We start from the raw sequence: 19361 nt of genomic DNA, 5'->3' as shown, positions 1-19361 counted from the left end.
CTATGGAGATTGCATGGCTTGTGCTCAATTTTATATTCATGTCAGCAACGTGTGTTGCAATAGCCGAATCCACTAAGTTGAATAGGGTGTCCACATACTTTCGCCATGAAGTGTATAATAATGACTTCCTCTTCACACAGATTTAAAAAATAGTTGTTTTATTGTTCACGTCGACGTGTGAGTATTTCACGTTTAGCGATTGACCAATCACAAGCCGCGAGGGCAGCGCATGGTGCGTGCCCAATCCTTTCGCGTCACCGGTCTCACTCTCCGCGTCTCGTTCTGGTCGACAGTCTGGCCCAATGGAACACGGAGAGACTACAGCGCATATAACACCAAACAATATCGGTACGTAACATTTAATCATTTGTTTATCCCAAACCATTTTATATCACCTTTCCCTGTAAGGCTACAGGGCTACATTGTTGCCAAGTGTTGCTATTTCTCGAAGTTAGTAGAGGCTCTGATTCGTTGTGTGTGTGTGTGATACAATGTTGCGTGCAAGTGCGACAGGGCAAATCAGGTTGGTCAGTTGATCAACAGGTTGTTGCAGAGAAAGCCAACTGCAGTGAGTGTCGATCGAGATTCTGTCCGTAGCCTGGTTGGAGATTGAGAGGAAGTTATTATTCTGTACCAAGACTGTGGGCAAACTTGAGTCTCTTGATCAATGCTTGCAGGATTCTGTCAATAGTTGCAGAGGAGTAGCCTAAAGCATGTTTTGGTATTGGGTTATGGACGCTAAATACATCCCACACTAACTGGTCTATATAGTCAATGGAATACACTAGACTACTTAGCCTACAGTTTAAATTGTGGAATAGTAGGCTACGGTGATAAATTGTCATAGCTCTCCTACATTGCGCTACCCTATATGCCAACACAGGCAGAAAGTAGTCTGAAGCAAAAGTAAACAGACTCACGTACAGACCAACTGCAGTAGTGCTAGTTATTTAGCATGTCCCTGTGACTTTATGTCAACATTATGCCAGCAGTATGTTTACATAGTGGAGGGGGGTAGGGTGCATGCCACAGCAGAGAGGAGGAGGAGGGGAGGAGGGGGTCGGGGTCACTGCCGAATGCTATCACAACTATGTGACAGACTTACTGCTGGAAGTGTGTGTGTGTGTGTGTGTGTGTGTGTGTGTGTGTGTGTGTGTGTGCGTGTGTGTGTGTGTGTGCGTTTAGACACTACCCCCACACAAACACATGGTTGACAGTGCATGTCTGGACCCTTGGCCTGGCAGTGGTGTGTGTGTCTAGGCTGGGCGCTGAGTCAGGGTTTGGAGTGCGCCCAGGGTTAGAACAATTCACCCCTCTGTTCTCCTCCTTCGTTGACTCCCTCTATCCCTCTCTCCTTCCCTATCCCTTCACACTCTCACCCCTCTATCCCTACTTTTGCTCACATCTCTATCCCGTACACTCTATATCATCTGTATTATCACTCCTTCCCCTTATCCCTTCATTTACCCGTTCCTGTCATTGCATATTAAATGAAAGAAGAACCACCCCATCCAGCCATTTATACTGCATTCATTTCAATGGCAATGAAGGAACACAGAGCACAGGAGAGGAATCACCGAAGACAATTCAACCAGAGCCATCCATTGGATTACATGGTTGTTTTGGTTAGGGTTCATGTCTGCTAGCAAAAAAATGTAGCCTACCACTTTTGGAAAACAGATTTGAAGAGGCTTCCCAAGGAGAGACAGTCTTGTAGACCAGTAGATTTGTTCAAGAACCAAAGTCCGGTCTAACCGTGTGTAGTCATTCATTGCACCGTTATTTTGGGTCAGAGACAGAATAGTAGAGTAGGATATGAGTTGACGTGAGTACAGTTTTGAATGCTTCACTACCTGCCCAATGAGCTGAGAGAGCTGCCGAAGAGCAGTGGGCTAGTCTCTCATAATCACCTTGATCTCTTCAGTTATCTGTGTGTGTGTGTGTGTGTGTGTGTGTGTGTGTGTGTGTGTGTGTGTGTGTGTGTGTGTGTGTGTGTGTGTGTGTGTGTGTGTGTGTGTGCGCACGCGCGCAATTGTTACTGTTAGGCTACTACTCAGTTTCTCAGATATGACACCTTCTTTGTCACATCGAAATCATGCAAATAAGCATGTCAGTTGTGTATTGTGGTGGATTTGGAACCATAGCGTCTTTTTGGAGTAAGTGTGAGGGTGTGGGCTTGATTGAAACCAAGCCTGGATGTTTGGTCTAGGCCAATACACTGTCGGTTATCATTAGAGACAGGGTGTGTACTTGGTCTGTGTAGCATACTGTTGGAGGGAGAGAGAATCCACCAGAGAGAGGAAGGAAGGAGGGAGGGAGCTGGAGAAGTGTCTGTCTCTGTGAGAAAGAGGAGAGACATTGGCAGAACAGATGTGCATGGAAGGATACAGCCAGCCATCCTCCAGAGAAAATGAGCGAGACGGGGGAAAAAAGAGAAAATAGAAATGGAATGAGTCAGTATTGTTTATCGGGCAGTTACAGAGACTGTGTGTTTCCTTTTAACGTTTCCTGTCACTGTCGTCGCCCCCCCCCCCCCCATCTTTACCCCCTCTTCCGCCCTGTATCTTTCTCCTGCTCTCTCGCTTTGTTTCTCTCCACCTTGCTCTCTTGTATTTCTGCTGCCTCTCCCTGTCTTCTCCCTCCTCTCACTTTTCTCTCCTTCGGAGTGTAATATGGAAAAACGGAATGTGATGGTTTTCTGCCGAATATGTATTTTCCTCGCTCCTGACCTTTCCTGACATTTTGAAGACTTATCTGTGACCTTTGCGGTGCATAGCTGATGTGCATCCTCTATTACACACACGGTGACTGTGCCCTGGTACAAAAAATATGTATCCTCACTATCCCCAGTATTACAGTGGGAACTTTAGTGGTACTTCCAGTATTTCAAGAGCAGGAAAACTCCCATGCTCTTTGTTAAGGAGGATTTCGATTTGGGATTCTCAGGAAAACATGATTTAATATCCGGTGAGAGTGTTTCCTAAGTAGTGGGATGGGGTTGGGGGGGGGACAGGACAAACAGGTTGATTGTGTCCAACTCAAACTGGGTTGGGGATATTTCATTTGAAAGGTTTTAGGTGGTTCACATCAGTAATAGTTAGGGAGCCACTGCTCCAGCCAATTACACTGTGTATTTGTATTTATTACGGATCCCCATTAGTTGTTGTCAAGGCAGCAGCTACTGTTCCCGGAGTGCAGCAAAATTAAGGCATTTATATACAATTAAAAAAACATTACATGAGATTAGATAACAGATTTCATAACACATTAAGTGTACCACATACAGTATCTATAACACAAAATCCGTGCGTATGTTATCGTGTGTGTGCATGCGTGTGTGTCTTCACGGTCCCCGCTATTGCGTAATGTGTATTTTTATCTATTTGCGTAATGTGTATTTTTATCTATTTTTTAAAATCTGATTTTACTGCTTACATGAGTTACTTGAGGTGGAACAGCATTTCATGAAGTCATTGCTCTATATAGTGCCTTCCATAGTCTGTTCTGGACTTGGGGACTGTGAAGAGACCTCTGGTGGCATGTCTTGTGGGTTATGCATGGGTGTCTGAGCTGTGTGCCAGTAGTTTAAACTAGAGGTCGACCGATTATGATTTTTTAACGTCGATACTAATTATTGGAGGACCAAAAAAAGACGATACCGATTAATCGGACGATTTAAAATAAATAAAATAATTAAAAAATATATATATTTTTGTTGTAATAATGACAATTACAACAATACTGAATGAACACTTATTTTAACTTAATATAATACATCAATAAAATCAATTTAGCCTGAAATAAATAATGAAACATGTTCAATTTGGTTTAAATAATGCAAAAACAAAGTGTTGGAGAAGAAAGTAAAAGTGCAATATGTGCCATGTAAGAAAGCTAACGTTTAAGTTCCTTGCTCAGAACATGAGAACATATGAAAGCTGGTGGTTCCTTTTAACATGAGTCTTCAATATCCCCAGGTAAGAAGTTTTAGGTTGTAGTTATTATAGGAATTATAGGACTATTTCTCTCTATATGATTTGTATTTCATATACCTTTGACTATTGGATGTTCTTATAGGCACTTTAGTATTGCCAGTGTAATATACACTCCAGCTATATACACTATAGCTTCAGTCCCTCTCCTCGCTCCTACCTGGGCTCGAACCAGGAACACATCGACAACAGCCACCCTCGAAGCAGCGTTACCCATGCAGAGCAAGGGGAACAACTACTCCAAGTCTCAGAGCGAGTGACGTTTGAGAGCGAGCGAGCGAGCGAGCGATTTCACATCGGTTACACCAGCCTAATCTCGGGAGTTGATAAGCTTGAAGTCATAAACAGCGCAATGCTTGAAGCATTGCGAAGAGCTGCTGGTAAAACGCACAAAAKTGCTGTTTGAATGAATGCTTACGAGCCTGCTGGTGCCTACCATCGCTCAGTCAGACTGCTCTATCAAATCATAGACTTAATTATAGCATAATAACACACAGAAATACGAGCCTTAGGTCATTAATATGGTAGAATCCGGAAACTATCATCTCGAAAACAAAACATTTATTCTTTCAGTGAAATACGGAACAGTTCTGTATTTTATCTAATGGGTGGCATCCATCAGTCTAAACATTCCTGTTACATTGCACAACCTTCAATGTTATGTCATAATTACGTAAAATATTGGCAAATTAGTTTGCAACGAGCCAGGCTGACTGTTGCATATACCCTGACTCTGCGTGCAATGAACGCAAGAGAAGTGACACAATTTCACCTGGTTAATATTGCCTGTTACCTGGATTTCTTTTAACTAAATATGCAGGTTTAAAAATATATACTTCTGTGTATTGATTTTAAGAAAGGCATTGATGTTTATGGTTAGGTACAGTCTTGCAACGATTGTGCTTTTTTCGCAAATGCGCTTTTGTTAAATCATCCCCCGTTTGGCGAAGTTGGCTGTCTTTGTTAGGAAGAAATAGTCTTCACACAGTTCGCAACGAGCCAGGTGGCCCAAACTGCTGCATATACCCTGACTCTGTTGCAAGAGAAGTGACACAAAGAAATTCATGTTAGCAGGCAATATTAATTAAATATGCAGGTTTAAAAATATATACTTGTGTATTGATTTTAAGAAAGGCATTCATGTTTATGGTTAGGTACACGTTGGAGCAACGACAGTCCTTTTTCGCAAATGTGCACCGCATCGATTATATGCAACCCAGGACACGCTAGATAAACTAGTAATATCATCAACGATGTGTAGTTAACTAGTGATTATGATTGATTGATTGATTGTTTTTTATAAGATAAGTTTAATGCTAGCTAGCAACTTACCTTGGCTTCTTACTGCATTCGCGTAACAGGCAGGATCCTCGTGGAGTGCAATGAGAGGCAGGTGGTTAGAGCGTTGGACTAGTTAACCGTAAGGTAAGTTGCTAGCTACAAGGTAAAACTCTGTCGTTCTGCCTCTGAACAAGGCAGTTAACCCACCGTTCCTAGGCTGTCATTGAAAATAAGAATGTGTTCTTAACTGACTTGCCTAATTAAATAAAGGTGTAAAAAAAAACAACGTCTACATCGGTGTCCAAAAATACCGATTTCCGATTGTTATGAAAACTTGAAATCGGCCCTAATTAATCGGCCATTCCAGACAGCTCAGTGCATTCAACATGTCAATACTTCTCACAAATATTAATGAAGTCAATCTATCCTCTACTTTGACACAGGTGAGATTGACATGCATATTATTCATGTTAGTTCTCTGTGTACGTTTAAGAGCCAGCCTTGCTGCCTTGGGAACCACACATGCGGAGATCATCCGTTCACCTACTCTGCGTCTCACAAGACTTGTCGGTTGGAATCAAAAATCTCAAATTTGGACTCATCAGACCAAAGGACAGATTTCCACCGGTCTAATGTCCATTGCTCGTGTTTCCTGGCCCAAGCAAGTCTCTTCTTCTTATTGGTGTCCTTTAGTAGTGGTTTCTTTGAAGCAATTTGACCGTGAAGACCTGATTCACACAGTCTCCTCTGAACAGTTGATGTTGAGATGTGTCTGTTACTTGAACTCTGTGAAGCATTTATTTGGGCTGCATTTTCTGAGGCTGGTAACTCTAATGAACTTATCCTCTGCAGCAGAGGTAACTCTGGGTCTTCCTTTCCTGTGGCGTCCCTCATGAGAGCCAGTTTCATTGTAGCGCTTGATGGTTTTTGTGACTGCACTTTGAAAGTTCTTGAAATGTTCTGCATTGACTGACCTTCATGTCTTAAAGTAATGATGTACTCTTGTTTCTCTTTGCTTATTTGAGCTGTTCATAGCTGTAATATGGACTTGGTGTTTTACTAAATAGATCTTCTGTATCCCACCCCTACCTTGTCACAACACAACTGATTGGCTCAAACGCATTAAGAAGGAAATAAATTCCACTAATTAACTTTTAACAAGGCACACCTGTTAATTGAAATCCATTCCAGGTGACTACCTCATGAAGCTTGTTGAGAGAATGCCAAGAGTGTGCAAAGCTGTCATCAAGGAATCTGAAATATAAAATATATTTAGATTTGTTTAACACTTTTTTGGTTAGTACATGATTCCATATGTGTTATTGTCTTCACTATTATTCTACAATGTAGAAAATAATAAAAACAAAGAAAAACTCTTTAATGAGTAGGTGTGTCCAAACTTTTGACTGGTACTATACGTTTTTCCACCAGCAGATTATGATTGATAATCTAAAATGCTCCACTTAACTCAAACAAAACATCTCCCACAATCTTTTTATTATCAATTTGTCTCAGCCAATCATCAGTCATTTGTGGTGATTGTTGAATGCCCTTCCCTATAAGTGTGCTGAAAATATGTGTTTACTTTGAAATAGCATTGCATCTGGTCATTCTTGGGTAGTGGAATTACTTTTGATTCTTGTAGGTTTAGATTGAATAGATGGCCATTAGGAGTGGCAATATCGTCCGATCTCATCCTCAATAATTTCCCATCCAAGTTGTCAGACCCAGGTGGCTTGTCATTGTTGATAGACAGCGATATGTTTTTCACCTCATCCACACAAATTTTACAGAATTCAAAATTGCAATGCTTGTCTTTCATAATTGGGTCAGTTATGCATGGATGTGTAGGTAGTTGGCAATATCAGTGGGGTTCGTGATGAGTAAGCCATCTGATTCAATGAATGATGGAGCCGAGTTCGCCTTTTGGCCCAAAATTTAATTTAAGGTGCTACAAAACCTTTCTTTATATCATTTATCTTTGTTTCATAGTACAGTTTCTTCTTATTTGGTTCTGTTTAGTCACATGATTTCACATTTTATAGTATGTCTGCCAAACGGCTGTGCAGCCCGACTTATTTGCCATTCCTTTGGCCTCATCCTTCTCAACCATACCATCTTTCCATTCCTCATCAAATCCACAGGGATTTAACCGTTTTTAGTCATTTTCTTAATGGGTGCATGCTTATTATTAACTGGAATAAGCAATTTTATAAATGTGTCAAGTGCAGCATCTGGTTGCTGTTCATTACACACCACAGACCAGCAAATATTCTTTACATCTTCAACGTAGAATATGTTTTGTAGTGATTCCTATGACCTCTTATACGCTATGTCAGGCCCAGGCTCTGGAACTTTGGTTTTCCTAGATATGACTACTATATTATGATCAATACAGCCAATGGATTTTGATACTGTTTTAGAGCAGATTACTGCAACATTAGTAAAGATATGATCAATACACGTGGATGATTTCATTCCTGTGCTGTTTGTAAATACCCGGGTAGGTTGACTGACAATCTGATCCAGGTTGCAGGCACTGGTTACAGTTTGAAGCTTTTTCCTTCCAGATACTGACTGTTCGCCTTTGGCGGTCTATAGCAGCTTCCCAAAAGATTGGGCTTTAGGTGAGGCAGGTAAAAGCATTAGAAGTTTAGCATTAGAAGTTAAGAACTTAACTCAATGGGAACTGAAGTGGTTAAGTTCTCATAAGAGCAGGAAACCACCACTTTAGAATCAAGGTTTTGTATCGAGGATTCTGTGGAAACCAAGTTATTTCATAGCCAGCGTCCTGGTCACGTCAGATCTGTAGGCTCACGGGCTGGTCGACTAGGGTTGAGGTCTAGGAGCTAGGCAGGGGCTGGAGAGCTGAGGCTTCCCGGATTTCAAAAGTTCCTGACACGGACACACTGACAGTGTCTTCCTGTCCTGAAGAGCACGACCCTCCCCCATAAATAGAATGGACACGTATTGTCAACAGCTCGATGCCGACTTTTGTTACGGCGAACTGAATGCTCATTCTGTCTCTGCTGGTTGGTCAACAGAGAGTCAGTCTATAGCATGGATCCCAAATGCCACCCTCTTCCCTATATAGTGCACTATGTAGGGAAGATGCTGCCATAGACTTCCAGAAAGTGTCTGTGTTGTGTTTGAGTGCAGCACATGGGAAGGGGAGTTTGCTGTCTTGTGGGTGAGACCAACGTTGAATCTAACCAATATGCTTGTTGTCCTGTAGTTGGCGTCTAAGCAACTTTATTACAGGACTGCCTCTGGTACACACACTTCAAACGCTTCGACAGCCTCTATGACTCCTAGGTGTCACACCTGATGTTGCCCTGGACTGAGGGTTTCTTGGTTCTCGAACGAACCTTGGTCTTCACGCCTATGTGTCAGCAGCAGGGTCTATGGCTGCCAAGATTGTGCTTCAGTTTATCGTTCCTCCACGTTAACTCTCTCGCTCTGTCTCTCTCTGTCTCCTCCTCAGCGTCTCCAGTTGTGCATGGATGCAGACAGGTGTGAGGGCAGGAACTAGTGGAATCTAGTGGAGTGTACACACACACACACACATACATACATAATCCATGGCCACTGCCAGCAGAGTGGGTTCGGGAAGAGCTGGTTGGGTGGCGTTCGCAGATGAAGCCTTCGGAACGAGCTCAGAGCATCAAGCAGGTACGAGTCATATTGTGAAAGTCATTTAAATCCTATACTGTAGGATGAAGTTCAGGAGTAGATGTGTTTTTGTAATGTGATCATTTTATGCCCATGTACAATTAAGCACACATCTACCTGGCAAGGAGATGTCGGGGCCAGCACGCTAGCAGACTGTATGTCAATAACACACTGAGTGAATTTGGCAGGTATCCTTTAGATCACCTGAACACAACTCTGGACCATGAAGCCAGTTCCACTGTATTTTTTTTCCATTGGTCCCCTCCAATCAGGGACTTATTTAGACCTTTGACACCAGGTGTGTGCAATTAATTATCAGGTAGAACAGAAAACCAGCAGGCTCCGGACCTCGTAGGGTCAGAGTTGAGTAGCGCTGCTTTAGATTCCCCTGAGTACCTCTGCCTGTGTGTATGGTTGTGTGTTAAGGTTGGGCGGTATTCAGATTTCCATACCTTCATACCGGGATATACGGTATTACAGCAGTGCACACAAGGGGCCCTATTTATTTCTTATGCTATCAAAGTACTAGCAAATTCCCGTTGTGGACGCTAGCTAGCAAGCGCAAGCAAACATAAGCTAATTGCAAGGTCAGACAACCTAGCTCAAAACAACTATTTTAAAAGGCTCACAATTGATCCAGGAGGGCATTGCTCGTCTCTGCTCTAACCAAGAAGTGTGATCTTGCAACCTAGCCACCTATAGCTAGCAAGTTAGCAAACCAAATTAATAGCTGGAGCCCTGAGCTGGAGAAAATATGTTTGACACATCTTAAATAGTTAACTTATTATAAGTTACAAGATATTTAGCTGGCAAACATTTTAATAGGGAATTTCAAGTGTAACTTGTTCACCTCTCGTGTGGATCCTCACGAAACTTCCATTTGCTTCATGTGCTCTTCGAAGTGCATCTTTTCCTTTCAAGAGGATTCAACACGTATCGAGATCGATACGATACAGGTACGATACCTTTTAGTTTGAAACGTTTCGGTGCGATTTGGTTTGGAGAACAACTCAATGCGATTTGGTTCAATGCGATGCACTAACTTTTGTTGCTTTTAAACACATTCATTTTCCATTCTAAATTCAAATCTGCTGCTTATGATTCTCATGAGCTGGGCCTTTCTGTGCTGGATCTATCTGAGCTGACTTCTCTCTCTCTCTCTGTGTGCCTGCCTCCCTCTGGGAGACTAGGCATCTAACTCCCCACTAGACTAGACATCTAACACCCCAATACCAATATCAGATTAGGGGGCGGGGGGCAATTTCACCCCATCTCCAAATCAAATGTTTTTTCCCTCTCGCTTCGGCCATGCAGTGTGCCTCACAAAAGTGACTGCTGTCCTCGTTGTGAAATTATTAACTTTACCCTGTATATCAAAAAATATACAGCAAAACCATGTAAACTATTGCTGATGGTGAACCTGAACAATCAAAGTCAAATATGCTGTCAGCCCTGTTCAGCAGGTACTGTACAGCCAGGTGAGTTGCCTCCGGTAGCTTATTTTATTCCGGTAAAACAACATTTTCAACAGCGCATAGAGTGCCTTCAAAAAGTTTTCCCACCCCCCTGACTGTTTCCACACTTTGTGTTACAGCCTGAATTTAAAATTGATTACATTTAGATTTTGTGTCACTGGCCTACGCACAATGCCCCATAATGTCTAAGTGGAATTATGTTTTGACACATTTTTTCAAATTAATAAAAAATTAAAAGCTGAAATGTCTTGAGTTAATACGTATTCAACCCCTTTGTTATGGCAAGCCTTAATAAGTTCAGGCGTAAGAATTTGCTTAACAAGTCACATAATTAGTTGCATGGACTCATTATGTGTGCAATGATAGTGTTTAACATGATTTTTGAATGACTACCTCATCTCTTTACCCCACACATACAATTATCTGTAAGGTCCCTCAGTCGAGCAGTGAATTTCAGACACCGATTCAACTACAAAGACCAGAGAGGGTTTTCCATGCCTCATATAAAAAAACAGACATTGAATATCCCTTTGAGCATGGTGAAGCTGTTAATTACACTTTGAATGGTTTATCAATCCACCCAGTCACTACAAAGATACAGGCATCCTTCTTAACTCAGTTGCTGGAGAGGAAGGAAACCGCTCAGGGATTTCACCTTGAGGCTAAATTAAAACAGAGTTTAATGGCTGTGATAGGATAAAACTGAGGATGGATCAACAACATTGTAGTTACTCCACAATACTAACCTAAATGACAGAGTGAAAAGAAGGAACCATGTACAGAATAAAAATATTCCAATACATGCGTCCTGTTTTGCAATAAGGCGTTAAAGTAAAACTGCAACAAATGTGGCAAAGAAATGTACTTTATACCCTGAATACAAAGCGGTATGTTTGGGGCAAATCCAACACATCACTGAGTACCACTCTTCATATTTTCAAGCATGGTGGTGGCTGCATCATGTTATGGGTATACTAGAGTTTTTTGGAGGTGAGGGATAAAAATAAACTGATAGAGCTAAGTACAGTCAAAATCCTAGCGGATAACCTGGTTCAGTCTGCTTTTCAACAGACACTGGGAGACATTTACCTTTCAGCAGGACAATAATCCAAAACACAAGGCCAAATATAGACTGGAGTTGTTTACAAAGACTACATTGAATGTTCCTGAGCCAAGTTACAGTTTTGACTTAAATCAGCTTGAAAATATATGTCAAGACTGGAAAATGGGTGTGTAGCAATGACCAACAACCAACTTGACAGAGCTTGAAGAATTTGGAAAAAATTATGTGCAAATATTGTACAATCCAGGTGTGCAAAGCTCTTAGACTTACACAGAAAGACTCACAGCTGTAATCGCTGCCAAAGGTGATTCTAACATCTATTGACTCAGGGGTGTGAATACTTATGTAAAAAATTTTTTTTTATACATTTGCACATTTTTCTAACAACCTGTTTTCACATTGTCATTATGGGGTATTGTGTGTAGAATGATGAGAGAAAAAAACGATTGAATCCATTTTTAATTCAAGGCAGTAACAGTGGAAAAAGGAAAGGGGTCTGAATATTTTCCGAATGCACAATATACGGTATATCGCCCAAGCCTAGTGTGATGAGTGTACATTTGTGTGTATGTGTGTGTGGTTTGGAACATTCGTGTGTGTTATCGCCATGCTGCTACTGTACATTCTCACAATTTTCTTGTCCACTCAGCTCTGGAGTCGGAGAGGGGCAAGCTAGAGTGAGTTAACCCTTTACATTTGTGGGAATTGGCCTAAATGGATAAGGCTACATTGAAATGTTTCTAACAGAATAACTATGGAAAGCATATGCATAACCATGGTAACCATTAAAAGGGAACAGTTTGGAGATTATGGGGAAATGATTAGACTAAAGGTGAGGACACAACAGTTCACCTGACAAAATATTGAATCTTGAATATTCTGTGCATTTTACATTTACTGTACTTTTCGCCTAATTTTGTTGATAAGAAATCTGAAAATACTCTGGGACATTCAGTAACACGATAAAAATATTATTGGAAAATTTAGGGTAGGTGCAACATGAGACAAAATGTGTTAACGGGTTTGGTGTCTGGTGTCTCCAAGTGGCCACCTCCTCTGAAGTGTGCACAGCTCCTAAGTCCATTCAATGCACTTTTATATGACTCAAAGTAGCAGGGGTTGGAACCAGGGAGTTGGAAATGGAAACAGGATGCATCTGAAGTCAATTTCGAGTCTCATTTTGAGTCTGAATACGTATCTAAATAAGGTATTTCTGTTTTTTTATTTTACATTTATTTTTTAAATCTGTTTTCGCTTTTTCATTATGGGGTGTTGTTGATGAGGAAAATAAAAATAAAAATTAATTTTAGATTAAGGCTGTAACAAAATGTGGAAAAAGTAAAGGGTTCTGAATACTTTCCGAATGAACTGTATACCATGGCTATAATTTAACTAATTTGCTGGTTGAAATGTGTTCAACATCCACTGAAGTAGCTAGAAAGTTTACTAGATAGGACAAGTTGCCTTCCTAACCAAACAGACTTGCTAGTTTAGCTAACCAAACCATCAGTCCAAGCTTCCTATTATGAAAATCGAAATCAACAATGCCAATAATGTTTTCAATGTGACATTTACTTGCAAAAGCAGCTCAAACATAGAACATGTAAGAATAAACTATATCCATAAATTTTTCTACCTGGACTCACAGGTGTTTTGGCTTGCTTGTATGACATCAACGCAATATCTATTGTAATCCTCAACATCTCATCTTTCAAGATGCGTCGAGTCCTCTTAATTTACAGCATTTCCCTCACTCGAGACGACAAAACATTTGCAAAAGTTGCCCAATTAGCGGGAGGATGGGGGCGACCTCTTGTAACGAGCGGTGCTCAAGTTTAGAAGACTGTCAGTCAAAACCCATACTGAGCTGTGAAGCAGAGGCCCTGAGCTCTGACATTACGTATAGCATTTTACTGGTACAGCCACCACATTCCAATTTAGGTGCTTATCAGTGTCCAAACCTGCCATTTTCAACCCGTATACGGGCATGAGTGTAAAGGGTTAAACGAGGGGTAGGGCAGAGATGTTGTCATATAAAAACATTCCCTTGGTTCATTCTGTGTGTGTGTGTGTGTGTGTGTGTGTGTGTGTGTGACACATTAGATGTGGACAGCAGCTTGCAGAGTCCTAGCCCCGCCCCTTCTGAGAACTCTTCCAGTGTCGAGCTGTTAGCCCCTCCCCCTCAGCAGAACGCATGGGTCTTATTCGAAGAGAAGACCTGGCCCTCGCCCAATCCGCAGTCGCAGGTAAAAGGTAATTAGTCACTCGCTCGCGCTTTCTAGCTCTGTAGAACTATGTACATTGTGAAAGGGACTCTCGCATACTCTGTATACTCGCAAAAAATGACCTTTTATTAAAAGTGCACAGGTTTTGGTCACAGGTTCCCCCTGTCATGATGATTTGGTCACCTCCTATTTCTCCTTCTTGTTCTTCCTCTTCTCTCCGTCCCTCTTCTCTACCGTCCCTCTTCTCTACCGTCCCTCTTCTCTACCGTCCCTCTTCTCTACCGTCCCTCTTCTCTCCGTCCCTCTTCTCTCCGTCCATGCTTTGATCTCCTCCACTGTTTTCTTCTCCTCTGTTGTTTTTGCTTTGTTTCTCCCCGTCATCTTCGTCTTAACACGAATGTCTCCCTCCTCCTCCCTCCTCTCCTTCATCTCCACCTTCCTCTGTGTTCACTCGTCCTACTCCCTGGTATTTATCGCTGCCTTCCTTCCTTCTCCACCCTCCTCTACTCTCTCCTCCTCTTCACCTCTGGCGTCTCCCTTGAAAACGACAGACCGAGATAGGCGTCTGTTGTCTATCCAGTGCAGTAGAGTATGCTGGGTAATGGCACCCTGCTCGATGGCTGCCACCCAGGAGTGTACAGTATGTGTTGCTCTCTCTGCTGTTCTCTGAAGTGATGCACTAACACACACGACACAGTCAGCACCAACACACACCAAGGCTGGAAAGTAGCCATTGTACCACACATACCCACATGGGGGAAGGGAGGAAAGGGTGAATCAGGGAAATTGACATCTCCAAATATTTGACCTTTAGAAAATTGAAAAACGTGTTTTTTTGTATAGTGTACACGACCAACGTTAAAATCACAGAATCGTAATTCCAACAAAACATTTAACATTTTCACCAAAGTTTTTTTTTGTTTTTTTGTGGTTGTTTATGGAACTCATTCTTGATGACCAAAACTGCATTTAAACTAGCAGACAATCGTCATTGGTATTGGGGGTATCTATGCCCCATACTCATTTGTAAAAGTCTTGGTTAACAGAGAGTAGATACTCCAATTGGGTAATTAGAATACTAGCTAACTACATGTAACTTCCAAAATAAAGGAAACACCAACAAAAAGTGTGTTAATGGGGTCTGGACATTTTCAGGGGGGCTTGGTCATTACCTAATGCAGCGGCTATGACTGAAGCCAAACGAGCGTTGTCTTGGAGGGGGGGGGGGGGGGGGTTGGTTTAATGTGGGTGTCTCTTGTGTGTGTTCGCACATGGAAATCGTCTATACATTCAGTCACACTACACTGAACAGAAATATAAACGCACCACGCAACAATTTCAAAGATTTTACAGATTTACAGTTCAGGAAATCAGTCAATTGAAATATATTCATTAGGCCCTAATCTATGGATTTCACATGACTGGGAATACAGATATGCATCTGTTGGTCACAGATACCGTAAAAAAACAAAAATAGGGGCATGGGTCAGAAAACCAGTCAATATCTCGTGTGACCACCATTTGCCTCATGCAGTGCAACACATCTCCTTCGCATAGAGTTGATCAGGCTGTTGATTATTGCCTGTGGAATGTTGTCCCACTCCTCTTTAATATCTGTGTGAAGTTGCTGGATATTGGCGGGAACTGGAACACGCTGTCGCACATGTCGATCCAGAGCATCCCACAATTGCTCAATGGGTGACATGTCTGGTGAGTATGCAGGCCATGGAAGAACTGAAACATTTTCAGCTTCCAGGAATTGTGTACCTCTGCTTGTGACCTGAGGCTGTGCATTATCATGCTGATATGTGAGGTGATGACACGACAATGGGCCTCAGGATGTCATCATGGTAACTCGGTGCATTCAATATGCCATTGATAAAATGCATTTGTGTTCGTTGTCCCAAGCTTATGCCTGCCCATACCATAACCCCACCGCCAACATGGGGCACTCTGTACACAACGTTGACATCAGCAATCCGCGTGCCCACAAGACGCCATGCATGCCGTCTGGTCGGTACTGTTGAAACCTGGCATTCATCCGTGAAGAGCACACTTCTCCAGTGTGCCCGTGGCCAGCGAAGGTGAGCATTTGCCCACTGAAGTCAGTTATGACGGCAAACTGCAGTCCGGTCATGGACCCGGTGAAGTTGACGAGTACGCAGATGAGCTTCCCTGAGACGTTTTTTGACAGTTGAGCAGACATTCCTTGGTTGTGCAAACCCACAGTTATCCGGGGGGGCTGGTCTCAGATGATCACCCCGGTGAAGAAACTGGATATGGAGGTCCTGGGCTGGAGTTGTTACACTTGGTTTGCGATTGTCAGTCCGGTTGGACGTACTGCCAAATTCTCTAAAAGGACATTGTAGGCAGCTTATGGTAAATAAATTAAAATAATTTTCTCTGGCAACAGCTCTGGTGAACATTCCTGCAGTCAGCATGTCAATTGCACGCCTCCTCAAGACTTGAAATGCCACACCTGTCAGGTGGATGTACACTGCTCAAAAAAATAAAGGGAACACTAAAATAACACATCCTAGATCTGAATGAATGAAATATTCTTATTAAATACTTTTTTCTTTACATAGTTGAATGTGCTGACAACAAAATCACACAAAAATTATCAATGGAAATCAAATTTATCAACCCATGGAGGTCTGGATTTGGAGTCACACTCAAAATTAAAGTGGAAAACCACACTACAGGCTGAATCCAACTTTGATGTAATGTCCTTAAACAAGTCAAAATGAGGCTCAGTAGTGTGTGTGGCCTCCACGTGCCTGTATGACCTCCCTACAATGCCTGGGCATGCTCCTGATGAGGTGGCGGATGGTCTCCTGAGGGATCTCCTCCAGACCTGGACTAAAGCATCCGCCAACTCCTGGACAGTCTGTGGTGCAACGTGGCGTTGGTGGATGGAGCGAGACATGATGTCCCAGATGGCTGTCAATTGGATTCAGGTCTGGGGAACGGGCGGGCCAGTCCATGCATCAATGCCTTCCTCTTGCAGGAACTGCTGACACACTACAGCCACATGAGGTCTAGCATTGTCTTGCATTAGGAGGAACTCAGGGCCAACCGCACCAGCATATGTCTCACAAGGGGTCTGAGGATCTCATCTCGGTACCTAATGGCAGTCAGACTACCTCTGGCGAGCACATGGAGGGCTGTGCGGCCCCCCAAAGAAATGCCACCCCACACCATGACTGACCCACCGCCAAACCGGTCATGCTGGAGGATGTTGCAGGCAGCAGAACGTTCTCCACGGCGTCTCCAGACTCTGTCACATGTGCGTGTGAACCTGCTTTCATCTGTGAAGAGCACAGGGCGCCAGTGGCGAATTTGCCAATCTTGGTGTTCTCTGGCAAATGCCAAATGTCCTGCACGGTGTTGGGCTGTAGCACAACCCCCACTTGTGAACGTCGGGCCCTCTACCACCCTCATGGAGTCTGTTTCTGACCGTTTTAACAGACACATGCACATTTGTGGCCTGCTGGAGGTCATTTTGCAGTGCTCTGGCAGTGCTCCTCCTTGCACAAGGCGGAGGTGCGGTCCTGCTGCTGGGTTGTTGCCCTCCTATGGCCCTCTCCACGTCTCCTGATGTCTGGCCTGTCTCCTGGTAGCGCCTCCATGCTCTGGACACTACGCTGACAGACACCGCAAACCTTCTTGCCACAGCTCGCATTGATGTGCCATCCTGGATGAGCTGCACTACCTGAGCCACTTGTGTGGGTTGTAGACTCCGTCTCATGCTACCACTAGAGTGAAAGCACCGCCAGCATTCAAAAGTGACCAAAACATCAGCCAGGAAGCATAGGAACTGAGAAGTGGTCTGTGGTCACCACCTGCAGAACCATCCTTTATTGGGGGTGTCTTGCTAATTGCCTATAATTCCACCTGTTGTCTATTCCATTTGCACAACAGCATGTGAAATGTATTGTCAATCAGTGTTGCTTCCTAAGTGGACAGTTTGATTTCACAGAAGTGTGATTGACTTGGAGTTACATTGTGTTGTTTAAGTGTTCCCTTYATTTTTTTGAGCCGTGTATTATCTTGGCAAAGGAGAAACGCTCACTAACAGGGATGTACATTTGTGCGCAACATTTGAGAGAAATACGCTTTATGTGCTTATGGAAAATTTCTGTGATCTTTTACTTCAGCTCATGAAACGTGGGACCAACACTTTACATATTGCGTTTATATTTTTGTTCATTATAGAATCGTTCCATACTCCAAGTCGATATTTACGTCATAAGAAGGGATGGCCCTCTTATGATATAACCTGGTCAAAAATCCCGATCTACGGTTCGCAATGCTCCCACGTAGGGAAATAGGGCTTGGAAGAAGAGCCCAGTGGCTTCAGGCTACTCGGCGTGTGAAATGTGGGGAACCGGTGTCCAAGTACGCGACACGTAGCTATGTGTGTGGGGAAACATTTCATCACAGGTAAGACATTAGCTGTATAGTCTGTTTGTGTTGTTGGTCTCGGCTAGCTCAATGTTCCGGTCGGTAGCTAGCTAGCACTCACTCGTGGCAGCTAGCACCGTCATAAATGGGGCATAAGGGAAGCCCTACAATATTATGTTTGTCTAAGTAGTGAGAGGGCTCGGAAGCAGGCAGTGTTAAAAGGTCATCTTTAGACATGTTGTACTTTTCTTACATTTTGAAATGGACTAAAACAAGCAGACAATGTTTTCCTGAACTTTTTCTGTTATGAGAAATCTCCCTTATATGAATCCGTATTTGTAAGGAAATCTGGTAGATTGAGTTATTATTATTGTAGGTTCACTAAGTACAGATACATGCATGGCCCTCCCATATTAATTACAGACGTGTTAATTAAAAACTCCACAGCCAATGATCAACAACAAAGGGGGTTGAATGACTCTCGTATACATTGATTGATTTATGTGGTTAATTTTTTTTTAAAGTATAGTGTTTATGATAGTGTGTGTAACCACTTGTCTCTGCCTCTTTGTCAGGTACGTCTAGACACAGCGTCTGTTCCACGGCCAGTTTCTGGAGCGCCGTCCCGCCCTCAGAGAGCAGCTGGACCCAATCAGAACCAGGCTCAGTCTGGACCACACAATCAGGGAAGAGCTCTGTGAGCATGGGGGCGTCATCTTGTGATCTTCCCTCCCTAAACGCAGAGGAACGGCACAATGAGTCGTCATCCCGACCCCAGTCACCCAGTGAGTGTACACACACACACACACACACACACACACACACACACACACACACACACAGTGGCAGCCGATAGGAATAGTGTTTGAGGAAATGTGTCTGTGTGTTTAGGGATGTGGTCTGTTCTTACTGTTTCCCTGCATATTTCAACAGAAAGAGAGAAATCTCAGGCTGATAGGACACACCACACCGCACAGTTTCATAGAGACAGGGTTAGAGGAGACAGAATCTTGGAGTTGAATATTTCTCTTGATGAGATAAATGGGCTTGTCCTCAGAGCCGGTCTTCTTCCTCTCTCCTCACTGACAACTCACACTCACACTCACACTCCACACTACACACACACACACACACACACACACACACACACACACACACACACACACACACACACACACACACACACACACACACACACACACACACACACACACCACACACGCTGTTTAATTGAATGCAACGCACC

The 19361-nt window shown here is 43.0% G+C and overlaps 1 protein-coding gene across 3 annotated transcripts in view; it reads left to right on the top strand.

Moving 5' to 3' along the window:
- Positions 1 to 267: 267 nt before the first annotated feature.
- The window catches only part of ston2 (stonin 2), a 49358-nt gene continuing 30264 nt past the window's right edge, over positions 268 to 19361 (top strand). Inside the window, exons 1-4 of one of the 3 annotated variants that reach the window (XM_023993924.2) lie at positions 268 to 348; positions 8758 to 8945; positions 13587 to 13736; positions 18691 to 18900. In XM_023993924.2, the coding sequence (XP_023849692.1) occupies positions 8855 to 8945; positions 13587 to 13736; positions 18691 to 18900 (451 nt within the window). In that variant the 5' untranslated portion in view covers positions 268 to 348; positions 8758 to 8854. Of the gene's footprint in view, positions 349 to 8757; positions 8946 to 13586; positions 13737 to 18690; positions 18901 to 19361 lie in introns of those variants that run through there. The other 2 variants (XM_023993925.2, XM_023993926.2) reach the window with 2 other exon arrangements.

Source organism: Salvelinus sp. IW2-2015, linkage group LG9, assembly GCF_002910315.2.
Source record: "Salvelinus sp. IW2-2015 linkage group LG9, ASM291031v2, whole genome shotgun sequence".
NCBI lineage: Eukaryota > Metazoa > Chordata > Actinopteri > Salmoniformes > Salmonidae > Salvelinus > Salvelinus sp. IW2-2015.
This window is presented reverse-complemented; position numbering and strand designations above follow the sequence as displayed.